Source organism: Lissotriton helveticus, chromosome 8, assembly GCF_964261635.1.
Source record: "Lissotriton helveticus chromosome 8, aLisHel1.1, whole genome shotgun sequence".
NCBI lineage: Eukaryota > Metazoa > Chordata > Amphibia > Caudata > Salamandridae > Lissotriton > Lissotriton helveticus.
Genome location: NC_136069.1, coordinates 448,830,647 through 448,855,220, shown reverse-complemented (window position 1 = coordinate 448,855,220; position 24,574 = coordinate 448,830,647). Strand labels below are relative to the sequence as shown.

The window sequence follows — 24,574 nt, the reverse complement described above, 5'->3', positions numbered from 1 at the left end:
AGTCTGATGATTTTGCACTGACTCATAAGTTACTTTTGAATTATAAATAATTCTTGAATTAAGTGAAATCCCTTGTAGACATTTTCCTACTTGATCAAATTTCATTGCCCAAGCCTACAAGGGTTTATTGGGTTTGCCAAATCCATTACAACAGTCCACAGGTGACATTTAACTTTCCATATCATTGGCATATTTTCCTGCACCAGCTACCATGCCCTTATTGAAAAGATAAATATGTCAACTAGGAGTTAGCCAATTCTGTCATTTTGTAAGGGTCAGATAACATACACGGGGCGTGGACTGCAGTGCCCCAGTGTGCAGAGTTAAACATACAGCATGACCACCCCTCAAAAAATGGGGGTAACCATGCAAAAATTACTTTGTTACAGTGTTCACTAATTTTAAAATCAAAATATTGTGGTCCTTCAGTTTCTTGTTCTATTTGCTTGGTTGCTTAAAGATCAATTCTTTGTGACTGTATAGAAATGTGTGATTTCATTGCATTGTCCAATATAGGACAGCAACTAGACTTAACTTAAGGAAAAGTGTTTAAAGTATTTAACGGTAACAAAACAATTAAAAAGTGAAAACACAACCTAGTAAAATTACTTTTATTGCATATCGAAGTTAACAGAAATATGTTTTTAATTACTTGAAAATCCTTACACATTTGTAGGTTGTTCTGTGGCAACCAGACGCTCCTGAAAATATTATGCAGGACAATGAGGTGCATTTCTACACAAATGAGTCTGACATCAACAATGTTAAGGCAATGCTGAATCAGTCCTTCATCAGATACCGGTATGAGTACACGTATTATCCTAATTAAACTCTTTACAGTAAATAAGAAGCTACTTTACATGTATTGACATGGTTTTACTATTGTTTAGTGTTCTAGTAGATGATGTTAAGAATCTCATCGAAAAACAAACTTTCAATGATACTGCAAATACCCGAAGTAGCCCGACTTACTATGAACAATATCATCCTCTGGAAGAAGTAAGTACTATTGTGATATTTTGCAAAACCTGGTTAACTTTTGCACAACGGTATACCATTTCTAGATATTCCTATTGTAGATAAACTGATCTTCCACTCTTAGATACGATGTAGCTGAAAAATTCTATTGTTTATTGATTCCATGCAATGTTGGGATTTTGATTTCATTTTGTTTCTATAGCATGTTTTTTTATTAGGCTATTGTGTCTACTTTTAAGAGAATTTGATAGCAAACATATGAAAGTGCGGTCTTGACAATAGAAGGCAAATTGACATTTTTAATGGATTTAGATACTGAAATTAGAAACTAAAGATGCAATTATGTTGAATTGAGGTGTAGATTAGAATTGTGACTCATTGGTCACACACACGTGATTAAAAAAGGCTTGACACTCATTTTTGTCCTCTCGTGACATCAAATCAAAAGTTTCATCCACTGCGGTGTCTGTTTGTGCTCTATGTGAGACCATCTATATGAGCAATAGATTGCTAAATGACTCTATTTGTTATAATAGATCACCTGGGAAGCCAATAGCAGGTCAGATTTATGCAAAAGATTGTTGCCTGCATGTAATACGATTTTGTGCATTGTGCTATCTTTTGGTATTTGTGAGCATTCCAGGTTACTGCAGGACCTCCAAGCAAGTGGCTCCATTGCTAGTGCAAAAATATGGGTGGCAGGGGACATACTCAGAGGGTGCCCTTTTGGACTTTGCCAACTTTATGAGATTACTCACCCAGTTTTTGCTCTTGCAAAAGGTATCTTTGCTATATATTTTATGGTGATGACCTATATCCAAAAGGAGACTGAAATATTCAATTTCATATGGTAAACTATTAAGCATAAATAAGTTTTCCATACAGGGCAGATTAAAAGCAGGAATGCCAGATTAAACTGTCTAGCTTCCAGGCTCAGAAATACCCTGTGAATAGATGCAAAACATAAATTAGACAAAAGCATGGAAACACAATTCTACTCATCATGGGAGAAGAAAGAAAAAACATGACATTAGATTCGTCATAAGCTATTGCAAGCATTTTCATAGATTTCACAGATGTGTTAGCATGCTGTGCAGCTGGATATTGAAGGGAATTGAAGGGAATGATGACTGAAGCACCAAATATTGCTTGCAAGGGAGCTAGAAAACATAGGACATGTTGAGCAACAGCATTTACAGCTAAGGAAACAGATACATGGGAAATCGTCTGCCCTAGAAACCACAAGGCACACTACGATGTGGGTGGTGTAACATCTGTCTGTTTACAGCACACAAAGAAATGTAGGGTATACCCCATTTAAAGAGAAATCATTAGATTGCGGTGTATGTGAACAGTATTTCTAGATTCGAGGCAAACCATTTATAAATAGTAAATAGAACGTACAGTCTAGAAACTCTAAGTAAGAAATCAAGTTCATGTGCGTTGCAGCACGCGCAATGTAAATAGTTTTATTTATTTACTTAACTCCATCCCGCCATATGCCGGAGTTTACTACCCGAAAAAATGGGCATCCAACATGCAGCTAAAGATCTACTGGCTTCCTTTCTTTCACGCAGGAGTCAGGCTGTCACCTTGGGATCCATTCACTCAACTAATCTGTCTCTGCCATGTGGGGTTCCACAAGGGTCATCCCTGAGTCCGACACTTTTTAACATATATGTGTCGGACCTAGCCAACATCATTCGAGCACACGGGATGAGCCTTACCTCATATGCAGACGACACTCAGTTGGTCTTGTCCTTAAAAAACAACGGACATAAAATGGCCGAGAGTTTTAAGGAATGTATGTTGGCAATTGGAGACTGGATGTATTCCAATTGCTTAAAGCTCAATTCGGATAAGACGGAGGTGGTCATCTTCGGACAACTCACTCCAAGCTGGTCACCCGATTGGTGGCCTGTATCCTTTGGAACTGTGCCGAAGCCCACGCCCAAGGCAAGAAACCTGGGAGTTGTCTTTGACGACCAACTCAACTTTGCTGCCCACGCTAACCAAGTAGCCTCCTCGGCGTTTCATAAATTACGTTTAATAAGGAAAATAACCCCTTTCCTACCCGAAACTGCTATGAAAACTCTGGTAAGCTGCCTAGTGCTGTCCACTTTGGATTATTGTAATGGCCTCTTTGCAAATGCCCAGATTAGGGTACTAGATAAAATGCAAACAATACAAAACGCGGCAGCAAGACTAATTGCCAGAATTCCCAAACACATGTCTGCTACAGACACCATCAGGAACTACACTGGCTTCCAATCAGAAGCAGGGCCAAGTTTAAAACGCTGTGTATTGTGTATAAAGCTCTCCACGGACAAGGACCTCAATATCTCAAAGATCAATTAACCCTCTACTGTCCTTCGAGGACATTGCGATCCTCCACCCTCAATGATTTAGTGGTGCCTCGTACCAAGACGGTCTCCTGGGGAGACCGTCGGTTTCTGGCTTCGGCCCCAAAACTATGGAACACCATCCCTCAGTCAATTCGAACCTGCACCACTCTTTGGTCCTTTCGTAAACATTTAAAAACTTGGCTTTTTAATCATTAATTTCGTTTCTTTCTATCAAATACACTTTTTGGAGATCCTGATGCAGATGTTGTAGCGCCGAGACGCCTTCGGGCAATTGTTCGCGCTTTATCAAATTTCATAACATAAATAAAATAAATAAATACCCCCCACCCTCCTCCTCCCCTGCCCCTCTGCCCCGCAGCACTCCCTCGGCGACAACATCCGCCACCCTGCCTACTTTATTTGGAAAAACTCATAAATGCTACATCCCAGCTCTAATCCTTTCCCTCGATGTGGAGAAAGCATTCAACCAGGTGAGCTGGACCTTCCTATCACAGGTACTATACACACTACAGATGGGGCAGGGCACCAAGAAGAAAATCCTGGAAGCTTAAACTAACCCTAGTACTGTGGTCAGAGTGAACAGGCAAATCACTTAACCCATTACCCTGGCACGGGGAAGGAGACAGGGTTGACACGTGTCACCCCTTCTTTTCGCCCTGGTGGTTGACCCTCTTGCCATAAGAATGTGACAGGAATCTGCGATAACGGGTATCCCTTTGGATGCCACTCATACAATATTAACTTGTTTGAGGACAATGTCCTCCTCATACTCACCAACTCCACAGACTTTCTTGCTTCCCTACTCCCCCTTCTTGAGGAGTTTGAAAGAGTATCCGGCTTCAGGGTCAAATCTCATATATTCAATATCACATTGCCACCTGCTAACCTTCCTACCCTTATGGTGACAACCATTGCCACTTGCTAACCTTCCTACCCTTATGGTGACATCTCCCTTCCAGTGGGTCAAACAATTGATTAGATATCAGGGACTTACTATCATGCAACACTTAGAGGGATGGTCGAGGACTACCTGGACACTAATCCGCAAGAATAGTCTCGAAGGCCTGCGACAATCGCGGCTGCTCTATTTGTCATGATTAGGGCACATAAATGTCATCCAAATTAACATTCTTCCTGTGGTTTATATTTATTCCAAGTGCTCCCGACCCCCATACCGACCCAGCATATAACTCATCTTCAGAATAATATACATGCATTCGGTTAGGCAGGGAAAACCCATCGAATCTCCAACAAAATTCTATTGTTTGCAAATGATAGGGAGAATTTGGCATTTTCCATCCATCTTGTTTACTGTTAGGTGGCTCACCTCTGATATATCTCGAAATGGGTGATAGGTGAGAATGAATTTCACAGGTTCTATATGAACCGGTCCGTGGCTTGCTTCCTGCTTTGGGATTTAGCATGGCTACTAAGGTCTGCACATCCCAAATGAGCTTGCATTGCCAATACCCACAAGGACATTACTGGATATGTGGGACCAGATGGCTCTCAGAAAGAGACTCATGACCTTCTTATCTCCAAACACTCCTATTGCTAGAAACCCAGAATTTACGCCTGCCGACAACCTGACACCTTTTTGGAGTAGGAGAAGGGAGATAAAAAATTATGGGTGACCTCTTCCAGGCTGATGATATTAAGTAATTAGAGCAATGCAAATGAGATTTTCACATCTCAAATAATTCATAGCTCCAGTACTAATAACTCATATCTTATATCGCAGCGGCCACTAGACTGCTTACTCACTGTAAAAAAATTGTAAAGTCATTTGAGGGCACGAAGGGTGGGATCTTCAAAACCGATCATATTATTCAGGACCTCGAACCCCTACTCTCCCCATGCTTAACAAACGAGAAGGGCAATTGATTTGGTAAAGGACATGTCCCCAAAGGACTTAGAGCTACTGTGGGCGGACATAGATAAGTCCCTTCAAAGTATCCCCCCAGAGGTAATTGGCACATAAGGCGATGTTCCTATGATAGCTTACCCCAGCTAGGTTGCATGTACCCCGTGGCTTCGGACCTGTGCTGGGGGTGTAACGAAAAGCTGGGCATGTCCAACTATGTGTTGTAGGACTGTGCACAACCTGAGGCCACCCTGAGCTACCCTGTCCCAGCAGACCCTACTGCTGTGCTCTTTGGGATATGACCGACCAAGATGACGGGGAATACAGCCGGACTGGACTCTTGCAGGCCACATGACGGGGCTGGGCAAGCAACTGATTGTCCTCCACTGGAAGAGAACAGGCCCACAACCTTAAAGTTCCCTCAAGATGTGGCAGGTCCTGGCCATTGAGCATATCACACACAGCTTAGCCAACACAGATCAGAAATTCACTTGACTTTGACAACCCTTCATAGACTACAAGTCGAAGTTTTAATTTAGTAGTCTCACATCACAAAGGCTCATGGCCCGGTAACTCTTTGTTCACATTCTGGACAAGGGCTTATATACAACACTAGGAAGGCGAACGCTACACTCTCCCCCCCCAATATTACTCCTCTTTTCCCTTTCATCTCCACAACCCCTAAAGCCTCCCACCCTAGTTTGGTGTGCACTGCTCTCAATTATATACACACTATTACCTTCCCAGAGTGACTTTTAGATTTGCTGTTTGCACAAATGAGAAAATGGGGGGGGGTCCAGTTATTTGTTGTACCCCGATTAAACAATCCACAAATACATTTTGTATATGATATATTTTATCATGGAAAACAAATAAAAAGATTTGTTAAAAAAGTATATTTTTATCAGTTAACTGGTTAACTTGCAGTGTAATTTATCTATATTCATTATAACTGCAGGTTAGAGATGCACATTGTACATTGAAGTGTTACGCTATACAAGTCATCAAAAAATACTAATTTGAACAATGCTGACAGTATTTCATACTTTCAATAAAAATGTATGTGAATCCCAGTTTTCGCATTTCTTTATAGATTTACTCTTGGATGGAGCAGATGGTGCAGAGGCATCCAGATCTCCTTGAGCAACTTTACATTGGGTCTTCCTTCGAGAAACGTCCCCTCTATGTTCTCAAGGTATGCATTTTCAAGGAAGCACTACGTTACAGACAGATCTGAGAAGCTGGAGTGGACCAGGTTAGGTGCAACACAATGCTCAGTGAAAATTTGTGACTGCATTTGGACGGAAAAGTCCAGAAGATAATGGCGTATGTATGAACTTAACATGGTCCATAGTACAATCCGGTTTTGGGATTCCCCTTAACAAATAATCATTGTCGGGTACTTTAGCCCATTTCATTCACCTGTCGAGAACCAAGAGTAGAACCACAAAGATGTGTTGTCCTCTTAAAATAAATTCCAGAACTTGAACCTTAAGGGAATCAGCATTTATTTTATCAATTATAAGCAAGTGTCAATCACCCAGATGTCTGTAAAAACAGATTCATATTGTTTAATGGGAAGTAGATTCGTTTCAGTGTTTTACACTGAACTGCTGGTAGGGAGCATGGTTAACCCTCCCTGGGATTTAAGTCTACAAATATCTAGTGCCCAAGTTTGACTCTGATTTGGCCATGGGCTAATGCTAACCAAAAAAAACCAACATTGCTTCCCTTTTGCGCCTGTGTGTTTTGTATCAGTGGTTGGGAAATGCTGTTCAAAGGCAGATGATACTAGTTAAGAAAATGCATATATCAATAAGGACTAGCTAGTTTAGAAGGATATAGGATACTCAGGTGGGTACGTCAAGAAGCAACAAAGAATAAGGAAAAACACTGTTTTCCTCATAAAGCCGTCACCCACCGACCTAGTCGGTGGCATGCTTCATCATCGGGCCCACCACAGTGGCACCGAATGTGCCCCGGGTGTGCTTCAACGCCAGGAGACTGCGGAGCTGGTATGTTGCTGAGTGTGCGGTGAAAAGGGTGAGAGAGGTGAGGTTTTTAAAAGCTATACAGGAGGTCCCAGCACCCAAGGGTTGCTTATCTTTAATGAACTGGGCCTCTGCTAGCGGATAAAAAGGCAAGAAGACGTATTGGAGTGCTTGTTATGACCTCCAGCGTCTAGTGCGGTCTACATGTTTCAGCCAGTGCCTTGTTAATTTTAAGCTGGCTTTCCTCAGGACCATTTGATATGTGAAAAGTGCAACATAAACTTAATTTTAAGTGGTTGTGTGGTCTTTTGGCTATGTGTGGCGCACGCTAAGGCGCTATAGCTGTTAGAGGGGATTCCCTCAAGCTTGACTACATATAACACATAGGACAAAGATAAGACGTACACGGTAGAGTCATATCAGTATGGTATAGTGTTGTACCACAAGATGCCGGCTTATAAGGTGGTGTACGACCTATAATCGGCTATGGTGAGCTCATGGCACGTGCATGAAGCTGGTGAGGGTTTTAGCAAAACCGATAGTGTTTGGTGGTGGGCTAAAGAGCGTATTTACAAGGTGAGGTACAGGTAAGTGTAATACTGGGTCCTCACTCTGTTTTATCTTGTAAAAAGCTTCAAGGGTCGCCTGGCAGAGAAAGAGACCCTGTTGGGATAAAAGATTGTTCAACATATGTCCAACCTGTAGGGAAAAAGGTGGTTGCTTACCCTGTTTGTAGCTGTAGTGGTTCTAATTTACTCACGAGTATTTCGGTCTGGTTCCTCCTTGGACCTATTCGTCCTTCCGCGGCACCCGTTATGAGGGAAGTGGGGCGTCCGGTCTCTTATTTGTACCTCCTATTCGGTTGATTTCACCTGTGTGTGGTAAAAACAGAGAGAGGGGTGCGCGCTGATCGCCATGTCATTGTTGGTCTGAGCGCCCATGCGCTATGGAGTAGTGCGCGATATTGCGCATGCGCGGGTGGTTAGCGCATGCGTATTGGTGGTGGTTCAGGGACTGATTGAGTGAGCGTGCGCGGGTGTGTCGCGCATGCGCTATGATGCCCACTGAAGTCGAAGTATTGGCTAGGGTGTGGGAAGGCCGCTCGCAATTTGCGTAATGGCAATTGTTGTAAGGTCATGATGGACTATCAGCATGACGTGGCCTAAAACTGGGATAGTGATGGCCAAGAGAAGTGATTTGCTAACGATGGTGACTACTCATAAGTGCACCAAAGTGCATGGGGGACACGCAGTGGGGGCACCCGTCAGGGGAGAGAGGAGCAAGGGCGGGGACGCTCATGCAGGGATACCCTGGCACAGGTATCGCTGTATTGTGGACTGTTTCGCACAGCGTGTAGGGGTTACACAGTTAAAGAATTCCATGGTATGGCATCGTTGAGGCCATGGGTATGTGTGGATAAGCGATATATCCACCGTTGTTCTTTTTGAAGGAGAAGTTTTTCATTGGTGGTGTTGTCAAATTTTTCAATGACAGTCCAGGAGAAGTCATTGGGGGTGTGGTTGTGAGTTAGAAAGTGGTCTGTGAGCTTGCTAATGTTTTTGCCACATCTTATCGTGCTCCTGTGTTCCGTCATTCTTGTCCGGACTTTCCGGGTGGTCATGCCAATGTATCTTAGGCCACATCGGCAGGTTATCAAATACACCAAGTTTGTGGAGTTGCAGTTTGTGAACTGCCGTTGTGTCCAGACCTTGCCAGGTTCTAGGTTCAAAGTTTTGGAAGGTGATGTCAGGTGGCACACGCTACAATTATTGCAGGGTTGGTGGCCAGTGACTTTAGGTAGGCCCCATGCGTTGACTATGGTGTTGTCACTGCTACTTTTGTTTGGTCGGGGTCTGGTTTTTACCAGTTGGTCTCTGAGGTTGGTAGCTCTTTTGTAGGCAAAACACGGTTTTCCCATTTCCTGGTGCCAGAGTTGATAATCTTCCAGTTTCGTTGTATGATGTTGGCTACCTGGTTGGACGCCGTGTTGTAGGTAGTCACACAGGTCAGGGTGGGTTCTTCCTGTTGTTTCTCAAAGGTTTCCAAGAGAGCCTCTCTGTTCTGATTCCTTGCTCTTTTGCAAGTTTTGTTTATTATCCTTGACGGGTAGCCACGTTCCTTGAGTTTGTCTGTTAGGTCATTGGCTTGCAACTTGTAATCCTGGATGTTGCTGCAATTACGTCTAATGCGTAAGAATTGCCCGTAAGGTAAATTTTCCCTTAGGTGTCTGGGATGGAAGCTGTCAAACCTTAGTAGGGAGTTCCTTGCTGTGGACCCCTGTCACGTTTTTGTGACTTCTTTCTCAACCCTTTGGTTAAAAAAACTCCTTCCTATATCAAGGATACCAAACACCTCCTAAGTGTAATCCAAGACATCAACTTTAACCCTACCTCTGAATTACTAGTAGGATTAGACATAGAGAGCCTTTACACCAGCCTGCCACAGGACGCTACACTCAAGGTACTGCACGATGTCCTCATGGCAAGCTCCTGGGAATACAACACCCCCCGCAGTTTCATTTTGGACTGCGCAACTTTGGCCCTCAAAGAGAACTACTTCGAATACGAAGGAACCTACTACCTGCAGACCAATGGAACTTCCATGGGCAGTGTTTTTGCCCCCAGCGTGGCAGGACTGTACGTGGCACACTTTGAGCACACCTACATACAACAACCCACCAATCCCTTCTCAGCCAACATAAAAATGTGGCGTCGCTACATTGATGACATCCTCCTGATATGGGAAGGCAACCAAGAACAACTGGATAACTTCATGCTCTGGATCAATCACCAAGATTCCTTCTTACGTTTCACAAGCACCAGCAGTTCCACTGAACTAGCCTTCCTTGACTTGAACATCAAATCGCAGAATGGAGGTCTCATTACGACCACCTTCTACAAACCCACAGCAAGGAACTCCCTACTAAGGTTTGACAGCTTCCATCCCAGACACCTAAGGGAAAATTTACCTTATGGGCAATTCTTACGCATTAGACGTAATTGCAGCAACATCCAGGATTACAAGTTGCAAGCCAATGACCTAACAGACAAACTCAAGGAACGTGGCTACCCGTCAAGGATAATAAACAAAACTTGCAAAAGAGCAAGGAATCAGAACAGAGAGGCTCTCTTGGAAACCTTTGAGAAACAACAGGAAGAACCCACCCTGACCTGTGTGACTACCTACAACACGGCGTCCAACCAGGTAGCCAACATCATACAACGAAACTGGAAGATTATCAACTCTGGCACCAGGAAATGGGAAAAACCGCGTTTTGCCTACAAAAGAGCTACCAACCTCAGAGACCAACTGGACCAGACCCCGACCAAACAAAAGTAGCAGTGACAACACCATAGTCAACGCATGGGGCCTACCTAAAGTCACTGGCCACCAACCCTGCAATAATTTTAGCGTGTGCCACCTGACATCACCTTCCAAAACTTTGAACCTAGAACCTGGCAAGGTCTGGACACAACGGCAGTTCACAAACTGCAACTCCACAAACTTGGTGTATTTGATAACCTGCCGATGTGGCCTAAGATACATTGGCATGACCACCCGGAAAGTCCGGACAAGAATGACGGAACACAGGAGCACGATAAGATGTGGCAAAAACATTAGCAAGCTCACAGACCACTTTCTAACTCACAACCACACCCCCAATGACTTCTCCTGGACTGTCATTGAAAAATTTGACAACACCACCAATGAAAAACTTCTCCTTCAAAAAGAACAACGGTGGATATATCGCTTATCCACACATACCCATGGCCTCAACGATGCCATACCATGGAATTCTTTAACTGTGTAACCCCTACATGCTGTGCGAAACAGTCCACAATACAGCGATACCTGTGCCAGGGTATCCCTGCATGAGCGTCCCCGCCCTTGCTCCTCTCTCCCCTGACGGGTGCCCCCACTGCGTGTCCCCCATGCACTTTGGTGCACTTATGAGTAGTCACCATCGTTAGCAAATCACTTCTCTTGGCCATCACTATCCCAGTTTTAGGCCACGTCATGCTGATAGTCCATCATGACCTTACAACAATTGCCATTACGCAAATTGCGAGCGGCCTGCCCACACCCTAGCCAACACTTCGACTTCAGTGGGCATCATAGCGCATGCGCGACACACCCGCGCACGCTCACTCAATCAGTCCCTGAACCAGCACCAATACGCATGCGCTAACCACCCGCGCATGCGCAATATCGCGCACTACTCCATAGCGCATGGGCGCTCAGACCAACAATGACATGGCGATCAGCGCGCACCCCTCTCTCTGTTTTTACCACACACAGGTGAAATCAACCGAATAGCAGGTACAAATAAGAGACCGGACGCCCCACTTCCCTCATAACAGGCGCCGCGGAAGGACGAATAGGTCCAAGGAGGAACCAGACCGAAATACTCGTGAGTAAATTAGAACCACTACAGCTACAAACAGGGTAAGCAACCACCTTTTTCCCTACAGGTTGGACATATGTTGAACAATCTTTTATCCCAACAGGGTCTCTTTCTCTGCCAGGCGACCCTTGAAGCTTTTTACAAGATAAAACAGAGTGAGGACCCAGTATTACACTTACCTGTACCTCACCTTGTAAATACGCTCTTTAGCCCACCACCAAACACTATCGGTTTTGCTAAAACCCTCACCAGCTTCATGCACGTGCCATGAGCTCACCATAGCCGATTATAGGTCGTACACCACCTTATAAGCCGGCATCTTGTGGTACAACACTATACCATACTGATATGACTCTACCGTGTACGTCTTGTCTTTGTCCTATGTGTTATATGTAGTCAAGCTTGAGGGAATCCCCTCTAACAGCTATAGCGCCTTAGCGTGCGCCACACATAGCCAAAAGACCATACAACCACTTAAAATTAAGTTTATTTTGCACTTTTCACATATCAAATGGTCCTGAGGAAAGCCAGCTTAAAATTAACAAGGCACTGGCTGAAACATGTAGACCGCACTAGACGCTGGAGGTCATAACAAGCACTCCAATACGTCTTCTTGCCTTTTTATTCGCTAGCAGAGGCCCAGTTCATTAAAGATAAGCAACCCTCGGGTGCTGGGACCTCCTGTATAGCTTTTAAAAACCTCACCTCTCTCACCCTTTTCACCGCACACTCAGCAACATACCAGCTCCGCAGTCTCCTGGCGTTGAAGCACACCCGGGGCACATTCGGTGCCACTGTGGTGGGCCCGATGATGAAGCATGCCACCGACTAGGTCGGTGGGTGAGGGCTTTATGAGGAAAACAGTGTTTTTCCTTATTCTTTGTTGCTTCTTGACGTACCCACCTGAGTATCCTATATCCTTCTAAACTAGCTAGTCCTTATTAATATATGCATATATAATCCAGGGGATTCGGCCTAGCCTATCTAGTCCTCTCTCTCTTATTGATCTAAGCAGCACTAGTTAAGAAAATTCATAAGACAGAGGGGGAGCTGCTCATGAGGCAGCTGGTAAGTGTGTGAGATACATTTGTGAATAATGTTGAAAATGCATTTGGGGTGCCTACAGTAGTGGAGGCCATGAGTTTCTGTAAACAGAAACTTTAACATATTTTCAGAAATGTAAACCTTGCCACAGAATAAAGCGTATTACAAGTTAATGGGGAATAACATTCACACCCTGTTGTTTCTACACCGATTCCTGCACATTTTTGCATGCGGTCAATTCTGAAACTCTGAAGTTCATACTGCACATGTTGCATTTGTGACGAAACATGTGCCGGCCATGCATTCTTACACTCAGTGGACTGGTCAAACATATAAAGCACTGCTTCCCCTGTATGCATGTTCACAAGCATGGATCCTAATGCACAGTGTTCTGCAAAGAAATCTGATAGGGAGATCTGGTGTTACCTGAGGAGGGTCTTAAGGGGGCATCAACCGTGCCTCCCATTTACTATGGAAGATATCCCCAAATATAATTAAATGACAGTGCCCTGCTGAGCTGGGCATTTTGGAATAACATTACAGATGTAGGCACAATGTGCTTACACGACTCGATGGATACACATTTCAGTGGAACATACCTGTGGTGAGCACCTGACCTAGTGCAACCAACAGTGCAAAATGTGTAAATGCTGCTGTGTAGCAGGTAGTATCTTGCTTGTCCCCTTTGCCAGTGATGGTGCGTCCAACATTTTTTGTTGCACATGCCTCTCAGTGCCTGTGGAAAATGTTGGCTTGAATGTGTGATTGTTGTCCTTATGTTCAGTTTGCCTTTACAAGCATGCACGCAAGGCACATATACCCACGCGTACTTTATCACACATTTTGTATCCGAGGGGTACAGTTGATTTTTCATTGACCTTGCCATACAGTTTTCCTTCATGCTAATATTGTATATAATTGGTTATTTTTTAGCTATCTGGTAAAGAGAAAAGTGCAAAAGGCGCCATTTGGATTGACTGTGGAATCCACGCCAGAGAGTGGGTGTCGCCTGCCTTTTGTATGTGGCTCATAGGACACGTGAGTATATCGTGACATGTCCTCATCTAGTTGTGCATTTACAAATAATACAGTGAATTGTGATACATTTTGAACGATGCCATGTTAATGAGAGTAAAGAATGTACATGAAGAACCTTGGAGTCTAATGTTCACAGAATTTGAAAATCAATATTTAACAAAATATTTTCAACTCTTATTATAAACACTGTATGGGCCACGACAAATGCCGCATTTTTGGGTAATCCAGGGGACATCGCTTCATTCGTAATGTGCTATAGTCTTCACTTCTAGAGGTAAAAGTACATATTATGCAGCACAAACCTATTAAAATATATTATGGATTTTGCATACATTCTAGCATTATGACAATTAAAGCATCTGAAACAAACGATTCTCGAAAACAGACGAACCAACACACAACGATATATGTAACACCGCTCCCAACATACACCAGTGCATACATCAAAGCAATAGACAGAATCTGCAAGTACAAAGTACAAAACAACAAAAACTAATACAGTATCTCTTTGTTGCCTCATAGCCCACCTGTTGCATAGATTATACTTTTCTTTGCAACTCACAGCAAGACCAGATTGTCAATTGTTAGGGAAGTGTGCACTCACTCAGTGGTCTATTCGCCTTCTCTTGTATGAAGCCGATTGGAATCTTAGATGTTAAAAGTGATTATAAAAAATCATTTTACACCTTATCTGTACTTATTAGAATTGCCTGCTATTGCTGTATTCCATTGCAGGTATTTATAACAAGCGTTTAGAATTCATATGAAGGGAGTATTTACTTCAAAAGTATGAAAATTGCAGTAAAATGGGAGTGAGGATTCGAATGGTAGAACTAGTTTCAGCCTAGCAAAGGAGTCATTCCTGTACCTGCAATTTAAAAAATAATACACTGTGCTAATGTCTTTGTAATATTGCAGTCCGCCCCACCACCTTGCTTTTTAATGGTACGTTAATTCAGGAACCTGGAGTATCCGCTAAAAGGATCACTGAATTGTATTAATTCCTGATCCACAAACCTCTCCACTTTCATCATTCACCATCCTGTGAACCAAAGTTAGGGCCAATCGAATGTGGCAGCGCAGACACGCCTGTCTCTTTGGTCATCAGAAGGGCTCTCCCACTGGATGGGCCTAGAGTAGGCAGGTACCTGTGATGCAGAGAGAGTGGGTATGTATAATAGAGTGGCTCGTGGAGAATCAAGGTATCAGAATGGAAGAAAGTGCACCCTGGACCTCTGATCCTGGGAAGGAGGGTAGGTGAGAGGCTCTAAAAGTAGGTTTAACAGGGTCTCCTAATATTATTAGACAGTGGGTGAGTCTAGTTGAAGAGAATGAGTGACAGAGAGGAATCGCTGGGCAGAGTGGAGCTTTGATAGTCGAGAAATCAGCGTTATAGTTGTCACCTGCATAGTATCGGATGAAGCCTCATCTTTGTCAATGTTAGAAATGGGGGGGTCTCTATTTGGCAAATGCTTGCACCTTTGTCCAAGTAGAGTCCCTTCTTCTTAGTCTGGTTAAGGGGGTACACTTCTAAAATAACCACTGCTCACCCCATTGGTAGCGTGGCACGAGGAGACAGGCTTATCTCAGAGGCAGTGTGTAAAGCATTTGTGGACACATACAGTAATACCGTGAATACACTACAAATGGACACCACACCAGTTTAGAAAAATGAGTAATCTTTATCTAAACCAAACAAGACCAAAATGACAAAAATCCAATATGCAATAATCAAAATATGACTTTTAGATGGTAAAAACTGTTCTGTCCATAGCAAACTATAGATGCAACACTTTCAACACATAGTACCTAGGATATGTTACAATGATAAACAAAAACAGCTGCAGGGAAGGTGATGCGTTGGTTCTATACTTCAGGGGAGGTGATGCGTTGGTTCCTAACTACCACGCAGCGGAGGTGATGCATTGGTTCCTTACTGATGAGTCGGTTTCTTACTGCGGGCCCGGGGTTCTTGTAGACTTGGCCCCGGTGCGATGCGTGGGGATCAGGGATGCATTGGTTCTCGATGCGGCTGCAGCAACGGTGCTGTGTTGGTCTCTACAGCCGTGGGCCCACGATGCAATGATTCTGGCAGCCACACAGCAGGGTCTGCATCAGAATCGGTGCGGTGATCTCGGATTTCAAAGATTGGTGCACAGGATTTAGTGTGCGGCGATTTTTCTAGCCGTGTGCAAGCGCTGCGCCGGTTTCTTCAGCGGCTATGCGTTGGAAACGGGTATGGATGCGTCATGCTTCTCTTAGTTGCATCTCTTGGCCAGCTCCCAACAGCAGGAACAACGTCCTGAGGCCCAACATAGCAACAGGCACTTCTTGGCAGGTCAGAACTCCCAGCAAGGAATTTCACGAGAGCTGGTGTTGAAGTATTTGTGTCCCTGTGACTTCAGAACAAGAAGCAAGCTCTACTTTAAGCCCTTGGAGATCATCTTCAAGCAGGATACACAGCGCACAGCAAAGTCTTTATCCTCTCATTGGCAGAAACAGTCACTTCAGGCCAACCCCAGACAGAACACAGCAAAGGGGCAATACTTCTCCTTTAGCTTTCCCAGCTCTTCTCCTTGGCAGAGGTACCTCTCGAGACAAGTAGTATTCTAAAGTTTGGGGCTCCGGGTCCGAATATTTATACAGCATTTCCTTTGTTCTCTGGAGGCTCTGCATTCAGCCAAAAACAGCTCTGTTCTCTCTGGACCAGCTTCCCGGCAGGAGGTGGAGACAGCATTGTGTAAGGCAGACCAGGCCCATTCAGGTGCAAGGACATCTCCTTCCCCTACTCTAAATGCAGCCCAGTCCTGACTCATCCAGGAGAGGCAGGAAACACCTCAACCCCCCCAGTGGTCGGTCTACAGTGAATGCACATCCCCAGCCTCTGTCACTCCAAAGCTAGACAGTCAAACCAGCAGAGGCTCACAGGATGGCTAAGCAAGAAAATACTCACTTTCTAAAAGTGGTATTTTCAAACACAAAATATATAAAAATCATCTTTACTAAAAGAGACGTTTTTACATTCTGAGTTCATGTATAATAATCTACATCTTTCTATCTTGTGTTGTAAGTAAACTCCCTTTCTATCCTATGGGACAGATAGCCTTTCAATAGTGAAAAATGAATTACACTGCAGTTCATTATCAGGACACGTCACACACATCAGTACATGTCCTACCTTTCAAAAACACTGCATCCTGCCTACAGGGGTACCTTGGACCTACCTTAGGGGTGACTCACATGTAATAAAGGGGAAGGTTAGGGCCTGGCAAGTGGGTGAACTTACCAGGTCGACATTGCAGTAGAGACAGCGCACAGACACTGCAGTGGCAGGACTGAGACCCCTTTGAGAGGTTGCTTGTGTGGGTGGCAGAATCAGTGCTGCAGGCCCACTAGCAGCATTTGACTTACAGGCTCTGGGCACACACAGTGCACTGTACTAGGGACTTAGCAGTAAGTCAAACAAGCTAATCATGGAAACACCAATCCATATTCACAATTTATAGAGGGAGCACTTGCACTTTGGCACTGATCAGCAGTGGCAAAGTGCCCAAAGCATCCAGACCAGCGAAAACGAGAGTCAGCACACATCAAAAATATAGGCGGCAGAGGCAAAAAGATAGGGTAAAACCATGCCAAGGATGCCAGGTCTAACAGTCAAGTAACGCATTGACTTAGATAGGAATTACATTTCTACACTGTGGGGACAGCTCTGAAATTCTGACACTCGCAGTCGGCACCAGCATCTTTTAGACAACTGTTATGTGCATGCATGTGAGCACCATTAGCAGATTACTACACCGTTGTCCAAGAGATGCACCCTAAGTTCACCCTAACTCATGGTAGAGGCTGGCTCCAGCCCCCTTTCCTTAATTGATATGCAAAGGTTGAGGCATTTTTATCTGCACACTTTTGGAGAGTGTGTGCTGCATGGTTTTGGTTTGGTGAGATGTGTATGGTGTCCATGTGCTGCATGCATGGTGTCTTTCAAGAAAGTATGCTTAAAATGGCTCAAAATGGAGCTTTACGTCCATTCTGGCATTCTTGTCTTTCGAGTATCCTTTGGGGACTACCCCTTGGAGTCCACTCAGTAATTTCACTTATGTCTGGATTCCAAGTTTAATAATACCCACTCAACTAATACATCTGTTCGGCAACACTAACAGGAACAAAACATATTGTGTGCATTTGCAGGGAAAATTTTAATCTGCCCAGCAACAGCCTCCTTCCATGTGTGGTATCTGACCAGTAACTTGCCAATCCACATCCTAGTGACCATATTCTTCTCCTTCTCTCTCCAGTGCAAAAGGCCTGGGTATACACCCTCAAAGAAACTCCGTGATCTGGTTGGCTGGAGAGTTGATATTTGAAGGTTACACACCTGAGTGAGCACTGCCTTCCTGACAGACCGCCTAGTTTCTCATAAGTACTGGACCTCTGGAAGCAGTACCTTATAATAATTTGAACATCTGGTAGTAGCCGTGCAGCATCAGGTTAAAGATATGTTGTGCCAGGAATATGATACCCCTGTGGCGGTTCTTCTTGAGGCTAGAGCTAAGCATAAGAACAGATGTTAAGGTGAATCTGCTGCTCCTTGCTAAGACGATAAACCACTGGACTGTCTGATTTAGAAACTGGCTACCCTGATCGAGAAGGACAGAGCCAAGGCCAAGCTGACTGAGACCTGCAAGGAGGACCAACACAAGAAAATAGAGTGCCCGAGTGATCGGTGGAAGGACTTTAATAATTGCTGCATACATGTTCTCGAGTTTGATGCCCGCTAACTGTTAATTTATTGTGTGTATCACAACATCAATTAAGAATTGTGTAAAAAAAAAGGAGCCTGCACAGAAGCTACTAAGATTTGCAGCATGACCTGAACTGAGGCTAAAGAAATAGTATCAACCCATCACAAGCAAGTAGACTACGTTCCAGAGCAACTGAAGTACTCCGCCTGCCAGTGGGATTGCACTCCGTCCTCAGTGTACCCTGTACACCTGCCTGACAGCTGAGTAGTGTGCAGCTGGGGCCATTTGTTTGACTAGGATTGTAACCTTCCTGATATCTCATATTTTGAGCCTAAGACGAACAATACAGATTTTCTGCTGACTCAATTCCCTTACAGCCACTTTGTGCATTAAACTGCTGGAACCTTCCTGCCTTGACTTATGGTTTCCATATCATCGTGGTTACAGGATTTGTGTCAAGTAATCTTAAAATAGGGTGCTCTTGCTCCCAGTTACTTCCACCCTGACCTGTGGCTATCCCAGCTCTGTGGGTGCGATCCTACACCGAAAGCTGTGACCATGATGGCCATTTCTAAGATATAGGTGACTAAAGGTTGAGAAGGCTCTTGAGTGTCACCCATTGATGTTATCCCATTTCTTAGCAATTCTTGGCACCCTGAAAACTAACCTCTGCTATGTGTCATCACTACTAGTCCCTTTATCTGTGTTTAGTTCCCTTATCGCTGGCGATCAGAACCAAGAGGTTCCAGAAAACCAGAAACTTGCAGCACCCAGACTTTTTGCTACCTTTCTAATGGATAGTTCATTTGCTCGGTTCTACATTGCTCTCTTCCTGTCTATCACCAAGAGACTCTAACCATGAGTTTGTGCACTTTATGAAAGGTCAGGAACATAACAAAACATAACATTGTTCCCCAGTATTCTCTCCGTCGACCAATAGCCCCTTCCATGGTTTGCTTTGGCACCTCACTTAAAATAATTTTGGATGGTAGAATTTTGGGAGCAAACTCACCTGTTTCACTTAAATGCCCTCAGAAAATAGGGCATCCAGGTATTACATTCACACATATCTCAGACCTCTGGATGCTATGTGGCTTTTAATTCCCTGAAATAACATTCATACCCCAATAGTGTGAACTAGAGAACCCTGTGGGTCATCGGAGGACAGAGCGCTGAACTGAAAAACACTGCAAATCATGATCCGTGCAGTAGGTTAACATTGGCCATAGACCCGAGTGTTAAATCAATTACTGTACCTTTTAGAGACTGTCCAGTTGTAACATTCATGGTCATATGTCAGCTATATTGGGAGCTACTTTACCCTGGTTATCTCCATTGATCAATGTTTACAGGACTCTGGTCTTCCTGCTCTAAATTGAAACCCACTTATTTTGCAAAGTATAGTTCAGATTTGACACTGACTCTTATTTTAACGATTTACTCTGTCATACAGTATCTGAGCTCCAAACTCACAACCACCTTCTGGAGTAAGAGTTGTTTCATCACCTAAAGTGCTGCTAAAAAATCTAGAGAACGAAGGTAGGATGTTTTCACTCTGGTTGGAATACATTAGAACTCAAGCAACTCTGGAACCAGGGCTTGGATAAGCTTCACACCATACAACAATCTCAATGCGGTAATAACATGCAAATCAATCTCAAATACATCTTAATGGATGTAATTGTATTTATATAGTGTTTACTATCCCGATGAGGCATAAATGAGAGGAATAAGGCATTAGAGAACGTTCTTTCAAAAATGGATCTACCAAAACACATTGGGTATGAATTCATTCAGGATTTAGGATTTTCTTCCTGGCTCTACTGACCTACCTACCTTTATCTTTAATTGGTTACAATCCATCTGGTGCTCTCACCTGCTCACCCAGAAGATGCAATATATTGGGGTAATTTTCAACTCCATTTTGCCCTTTTCATCACTTGCAAATACCCCTAGGAAGCATTCCCTGGCTGGCTCTGCATCATTGGATTGGATTAGTTTAAGCTGTAGGTACTTCACGGGTGGACCATTGCAACTCAATGTTACCAATGAAAACGACATGCAAGCTTAATGGGACCAGAACCATGTAGTACAGACAATTCAAAGACTGTGATAGTTGGATCACATCAAGCTGGGATTAAAGGCCTTGAGTTGTTTGCTGATGTCCGAAAAATCCAAAGTCTTGGTCCTTTAAGCTGTACATGATTAGACCATATCTGCCTAATACATGAAGATGATTTGCTGAGATCTGAAAAAATCTTTTCAAAGTGGCTTACAGTTGGGGGTAACATGAAAGCCTCTTCCTTGCCCATCATTCATAAGCCTTACATCTGCATCACGGTTCAATTTATCAAGGCTCCGGACTAACGATACACACTTGCACCCCTTTACTCAATATCCATCAAATATTTTGAAAGTGATTATACAGTGGCATAGCCTCTCTGCAGACACCCAAATAAATGCATGATAAAAAATCATAGGTCTTTTGATTTCACTAACCAAAATGCCTCCATGTGCTTTCCTGTACTAAGGATAATTCTCCATGCTTTAGACAATGTGCATAAAGAACATAGAGTGAACTACAGCAGTGTAACGTAGTTTATTGTCCTTAAAATATCAAATAAATAGTATTGTCCATTGAAGAAACCTGCAACGCATAATTTCCCATTAATAGTATGTTAGCGTGCTGCATTTTTGATGGACCTGTATAGATTAAACACTGGCGATTTCATTATAAAATTAATGGTAAAATGCTGAAAAACATTGTAACTCACTTTGAGCCAAAATGCACTTGAAATCTTTCTACTCTTTGAATATCCTGGTTCACGCTAACAAAGTGTAGCCCCTTTTTTGACCACTCTTCTCCGAAGCTCAACAGGATGTGACTATCATGTCCCAAGAGTCCTTCTAGTCCTCATTCTTGATACTGTTTAATTGGGCACCAGAACTCTAGATGATAGAGCTGCTGGGAGGTTGGTCAAATCGTTCAACAGGACTGATCACACGGCACATCTGATTCCAGATGACACCCAGATACACCTTATACTCCAGTAGGGCTTATGGTCATCAAGAAAATGTCATATTCCTAACACAAATGTACTCTCCAATAGCAGAGCAGAGCCCTTGTGGCAGAGGTCTCCTATTTGATTCTCAAAAATCTTAACTCAACCCCCCCAAATGACCTTTATGAAAGAATGATATATATCACCCCCATCACATATGGGGATGTCACTCCCTGTCATCTTGGTGAATCGACATCCGTTTTTCCATCCGACCTTATACCGTGTTACGAATACTTGTGAGAGGAAAAACTACACAAGGCTCCACCTTCTGGGACTTCCTCCTGCCACGTCTGCAAATGAGGATTTTATACTTTCAGGAGTGACTTACCTGCAGCTAGTTACCGCACCATACACTACACATGCCCTACTTAAGGGCGAGTGAAAAGGGCCCCTTGTACCTGCCCTGTCCTGGCATAGACTGCAATGAACCTTCCACTGGCTCGCGGTGGCAACACTCAATAGGTCCCCATGACTCGTTTCTCACCCCAAAGGTGCCTGGAAGTCGCCTCACAGCAATACATGAATCATTTGTGTTTTAAACTTTCGCCAGTGCGTTGTAAAATAGCTGTGAGCTCCCCACGGCTCACACATCTTGCTGACCTCCATATTTTCCTCCACATACTCATGCACTTTGTCTAATCTCTGTTAACGTGTCATTATTTGTGTTGCAGCAAACCAGTCACATGTATGTTTGTATTGCATCTTCTTTTTATACAGGCAACAGAATTTTATAACATAGACACCCGCATGAATAGCCTTCTGAAATACCTTGACTTCTACGTCATGCCTGTGATGAACGTGGATGGATACGAGTACACCTGGACCACGGTAAGGGCGTGGCCTACAGGCCGAGCAGTTCTCATAAAAAGTACAGCTGTGGTAAAGCAGGGGGAAAGCTATACTTTCTCTCTCTTTGTGGAGGTAGCTGCTCTTAAATGATTGCAATTATCTTTTTATCCGGCATGCTCTCTGATTTGCATTTGAACCAAAGTTGTCTGAAGATACATCTGAAACCAGTTGTGTACAGCATTCTAGTGTTTCGATCAAAATGTAGCCATTATGATGTGTGGGTAAGAAAAGATTTGGCAAATGACTGGAAGCCGTTTAAAGTACATTTGAGACAATTTTGGGCATTTTAATTTTATCAGTGTTGGTCATTGCACGCCCTTCCCTGCATCTGCTCTCATACATTCCCTGGACCTGAACATGGGAAACACAATCAAAGCAGACAGAGACATAGATATTGGATGGTATGGGGACACAAAGGGCACAAGTCCTAGAAAAAGAAGTGGAGGGAATGACCTAGTTAGGCAGTATGCAAGTGACATCATGATGCGTGCCAACACAGCACATGACGTCACGACGCGTGACATCCCACATGGCATTACAGGAACTGACCTCACTGGAAGACTCTGCATTAGGATGAGTAGCTCTATAAAAGAAATAAAATAGTGCTATTTATATTGTTATTTGTGTAAATACTGGCACAAACCAACCCATTTGACATTCTTCAGTGCTTGTACATATATACAGGGACTGGAAAAAGTAAAAAGCATGGCTTCGCAGACTTCTGTGCAGTAAGGGGTTTGGAGATCAATTTAGATAAAACAAAGTTTATGATTTTTAACCCCCCCCCCCCGAGGCAGACACGACCGAACCCCACTCTGGGCGGAGCCCCACTGGATCGAGTCAAAACTTTTGAGTACTTGGGTATCACCCTGGGAGAACATCTAGAATGGGTCCCCCATTTGGAAAAGGCGGCACTTAAGTTAACAAGAGTGGTGGGGGGGAATCCAGAAGTTGCATAGAGAGTCCGAGTTTAAGCCTGTGGGCCCAGTGATCGAAATTTATAGTGCACAGGCTAGATCGGCAGCATTATATGGGGCCGAACTCTGGGGTCACCAAAAATCTTCTACCTTAGCTAAGGTTGAAAATGTATTCATGAGGAATATATTGGGCCTCCCAGTGAGTACTCCGCTTATACCCTTACGCATGGACCTAGAGCTACTACCTATTGAGGAGGTTATGTTACTACGCCCATTAATGTATTGGAAAAGACTATGGTCCGTGCCAGAACTTGTCTGCTACAAAAATGAATTTAGGGAAATCTGGGTCGCATTGAAAGGTAAGAAGATCCTGTGGTTGACCCACATAAAGGCAATCTGTAGCAGGATTGGACTATTGGGGCTCTAGGAAATTCCTGATGTAGACTGTCCAGATATAACTAAAGCTGATTTGGCTAGACACTACTGGAATTATAACTTACCAGCCATCCATGCGAGCTCGGAGGGGGGGAGATTGACCACTGAGTTCCTTCAGGTCAAAGCAGATTACCTAAGGGAAGAGTTTCTGGGTTTGGTATACCCTGCAACAGCAAGAAAATTATAAATGCAATTCAGATTGGGTACTCTCCCGCTCAGAGTGTTTACATGTAAATGGGATAGCAATAAGAGTACGGACTGTCCGCTCTGTGAACACCAGCTAGAAAATGAAATTCATGTTTTCTTTTTCTGTTGAGCATATCAGGCTGTACGAAAATACTGGTTGTTACCAATCTGTAGGAATCTTGGTTTTCGCCAATGTGCCCAAGCGTTTAGAGTGCTCAAGTATGATACGCACCCCCCATTATTTTTGCCGTCTCCCGTTTTTTGAATGGTATGTGGCATAGACGCAGGAAATTGATTAATTCAGCCACTGACCAGTTGACAATACTTTCTTCTAATTCATCTGTTCGATAATGTACTTCCTGTTTAATCAGGTCTTATTTCCCTGCATCGACCAATTCACTAAATTTGTATACATTTGTATTTTTTTATCTTACTTTTAGCAGAGCACGAATGTATTCTTTTATATTTGCAATGTATGTATTTTATTACGTACTTTTATGGTCCGTTGCGACCGAAATAAAGTTATCGAACGAAAAAGCACGTATCTCTTAAGTGTCTGTGAAGAGATAACACGCTGTGTGCTTTTGTTTCCTATCCTGTGCATTTGTATTTAAATGAGAGGTCGCCTCGAGTCCGATCTCAATCAAAAGGACGCCTGATGGCCCCTTAACTTCTGCCTTTATCTTTGGCA

General features: G+C 43.6%; 1 protein-coding gene across 1 annotated transcript in view; it reads left to right on the top strand.

Annotated features, from left to right (window-relative positions):
- Positions 1-24,574, top strand: part of CPB2 (carboxypeptidase B2) — a 122,257-nt gene that overhangs the window by 69,637 nt on the left and 28,046 nt on the right. Inside the window, exons 3-7 of the mRNA XM_078657318.1 lie at positions 677-801; positions 891-999; positions 6,302-6,403; positions 13,582-13,686; positions 22,214-22,324. Of these exons, the coding sequence (XP_078513444.1) occupies positions 677-801; positions 891-999; positions 6,302-6,403; positions 13,582-13,686; positions 22,214-22,324 (552 nt within the window). The remainder of the gene's footprint in view (positions 1-676; positions 802-890; positions 1,000-6,301; positions 6,404-13,581; positions 13,687-22,213; positions 22,325-24,574) is intronic.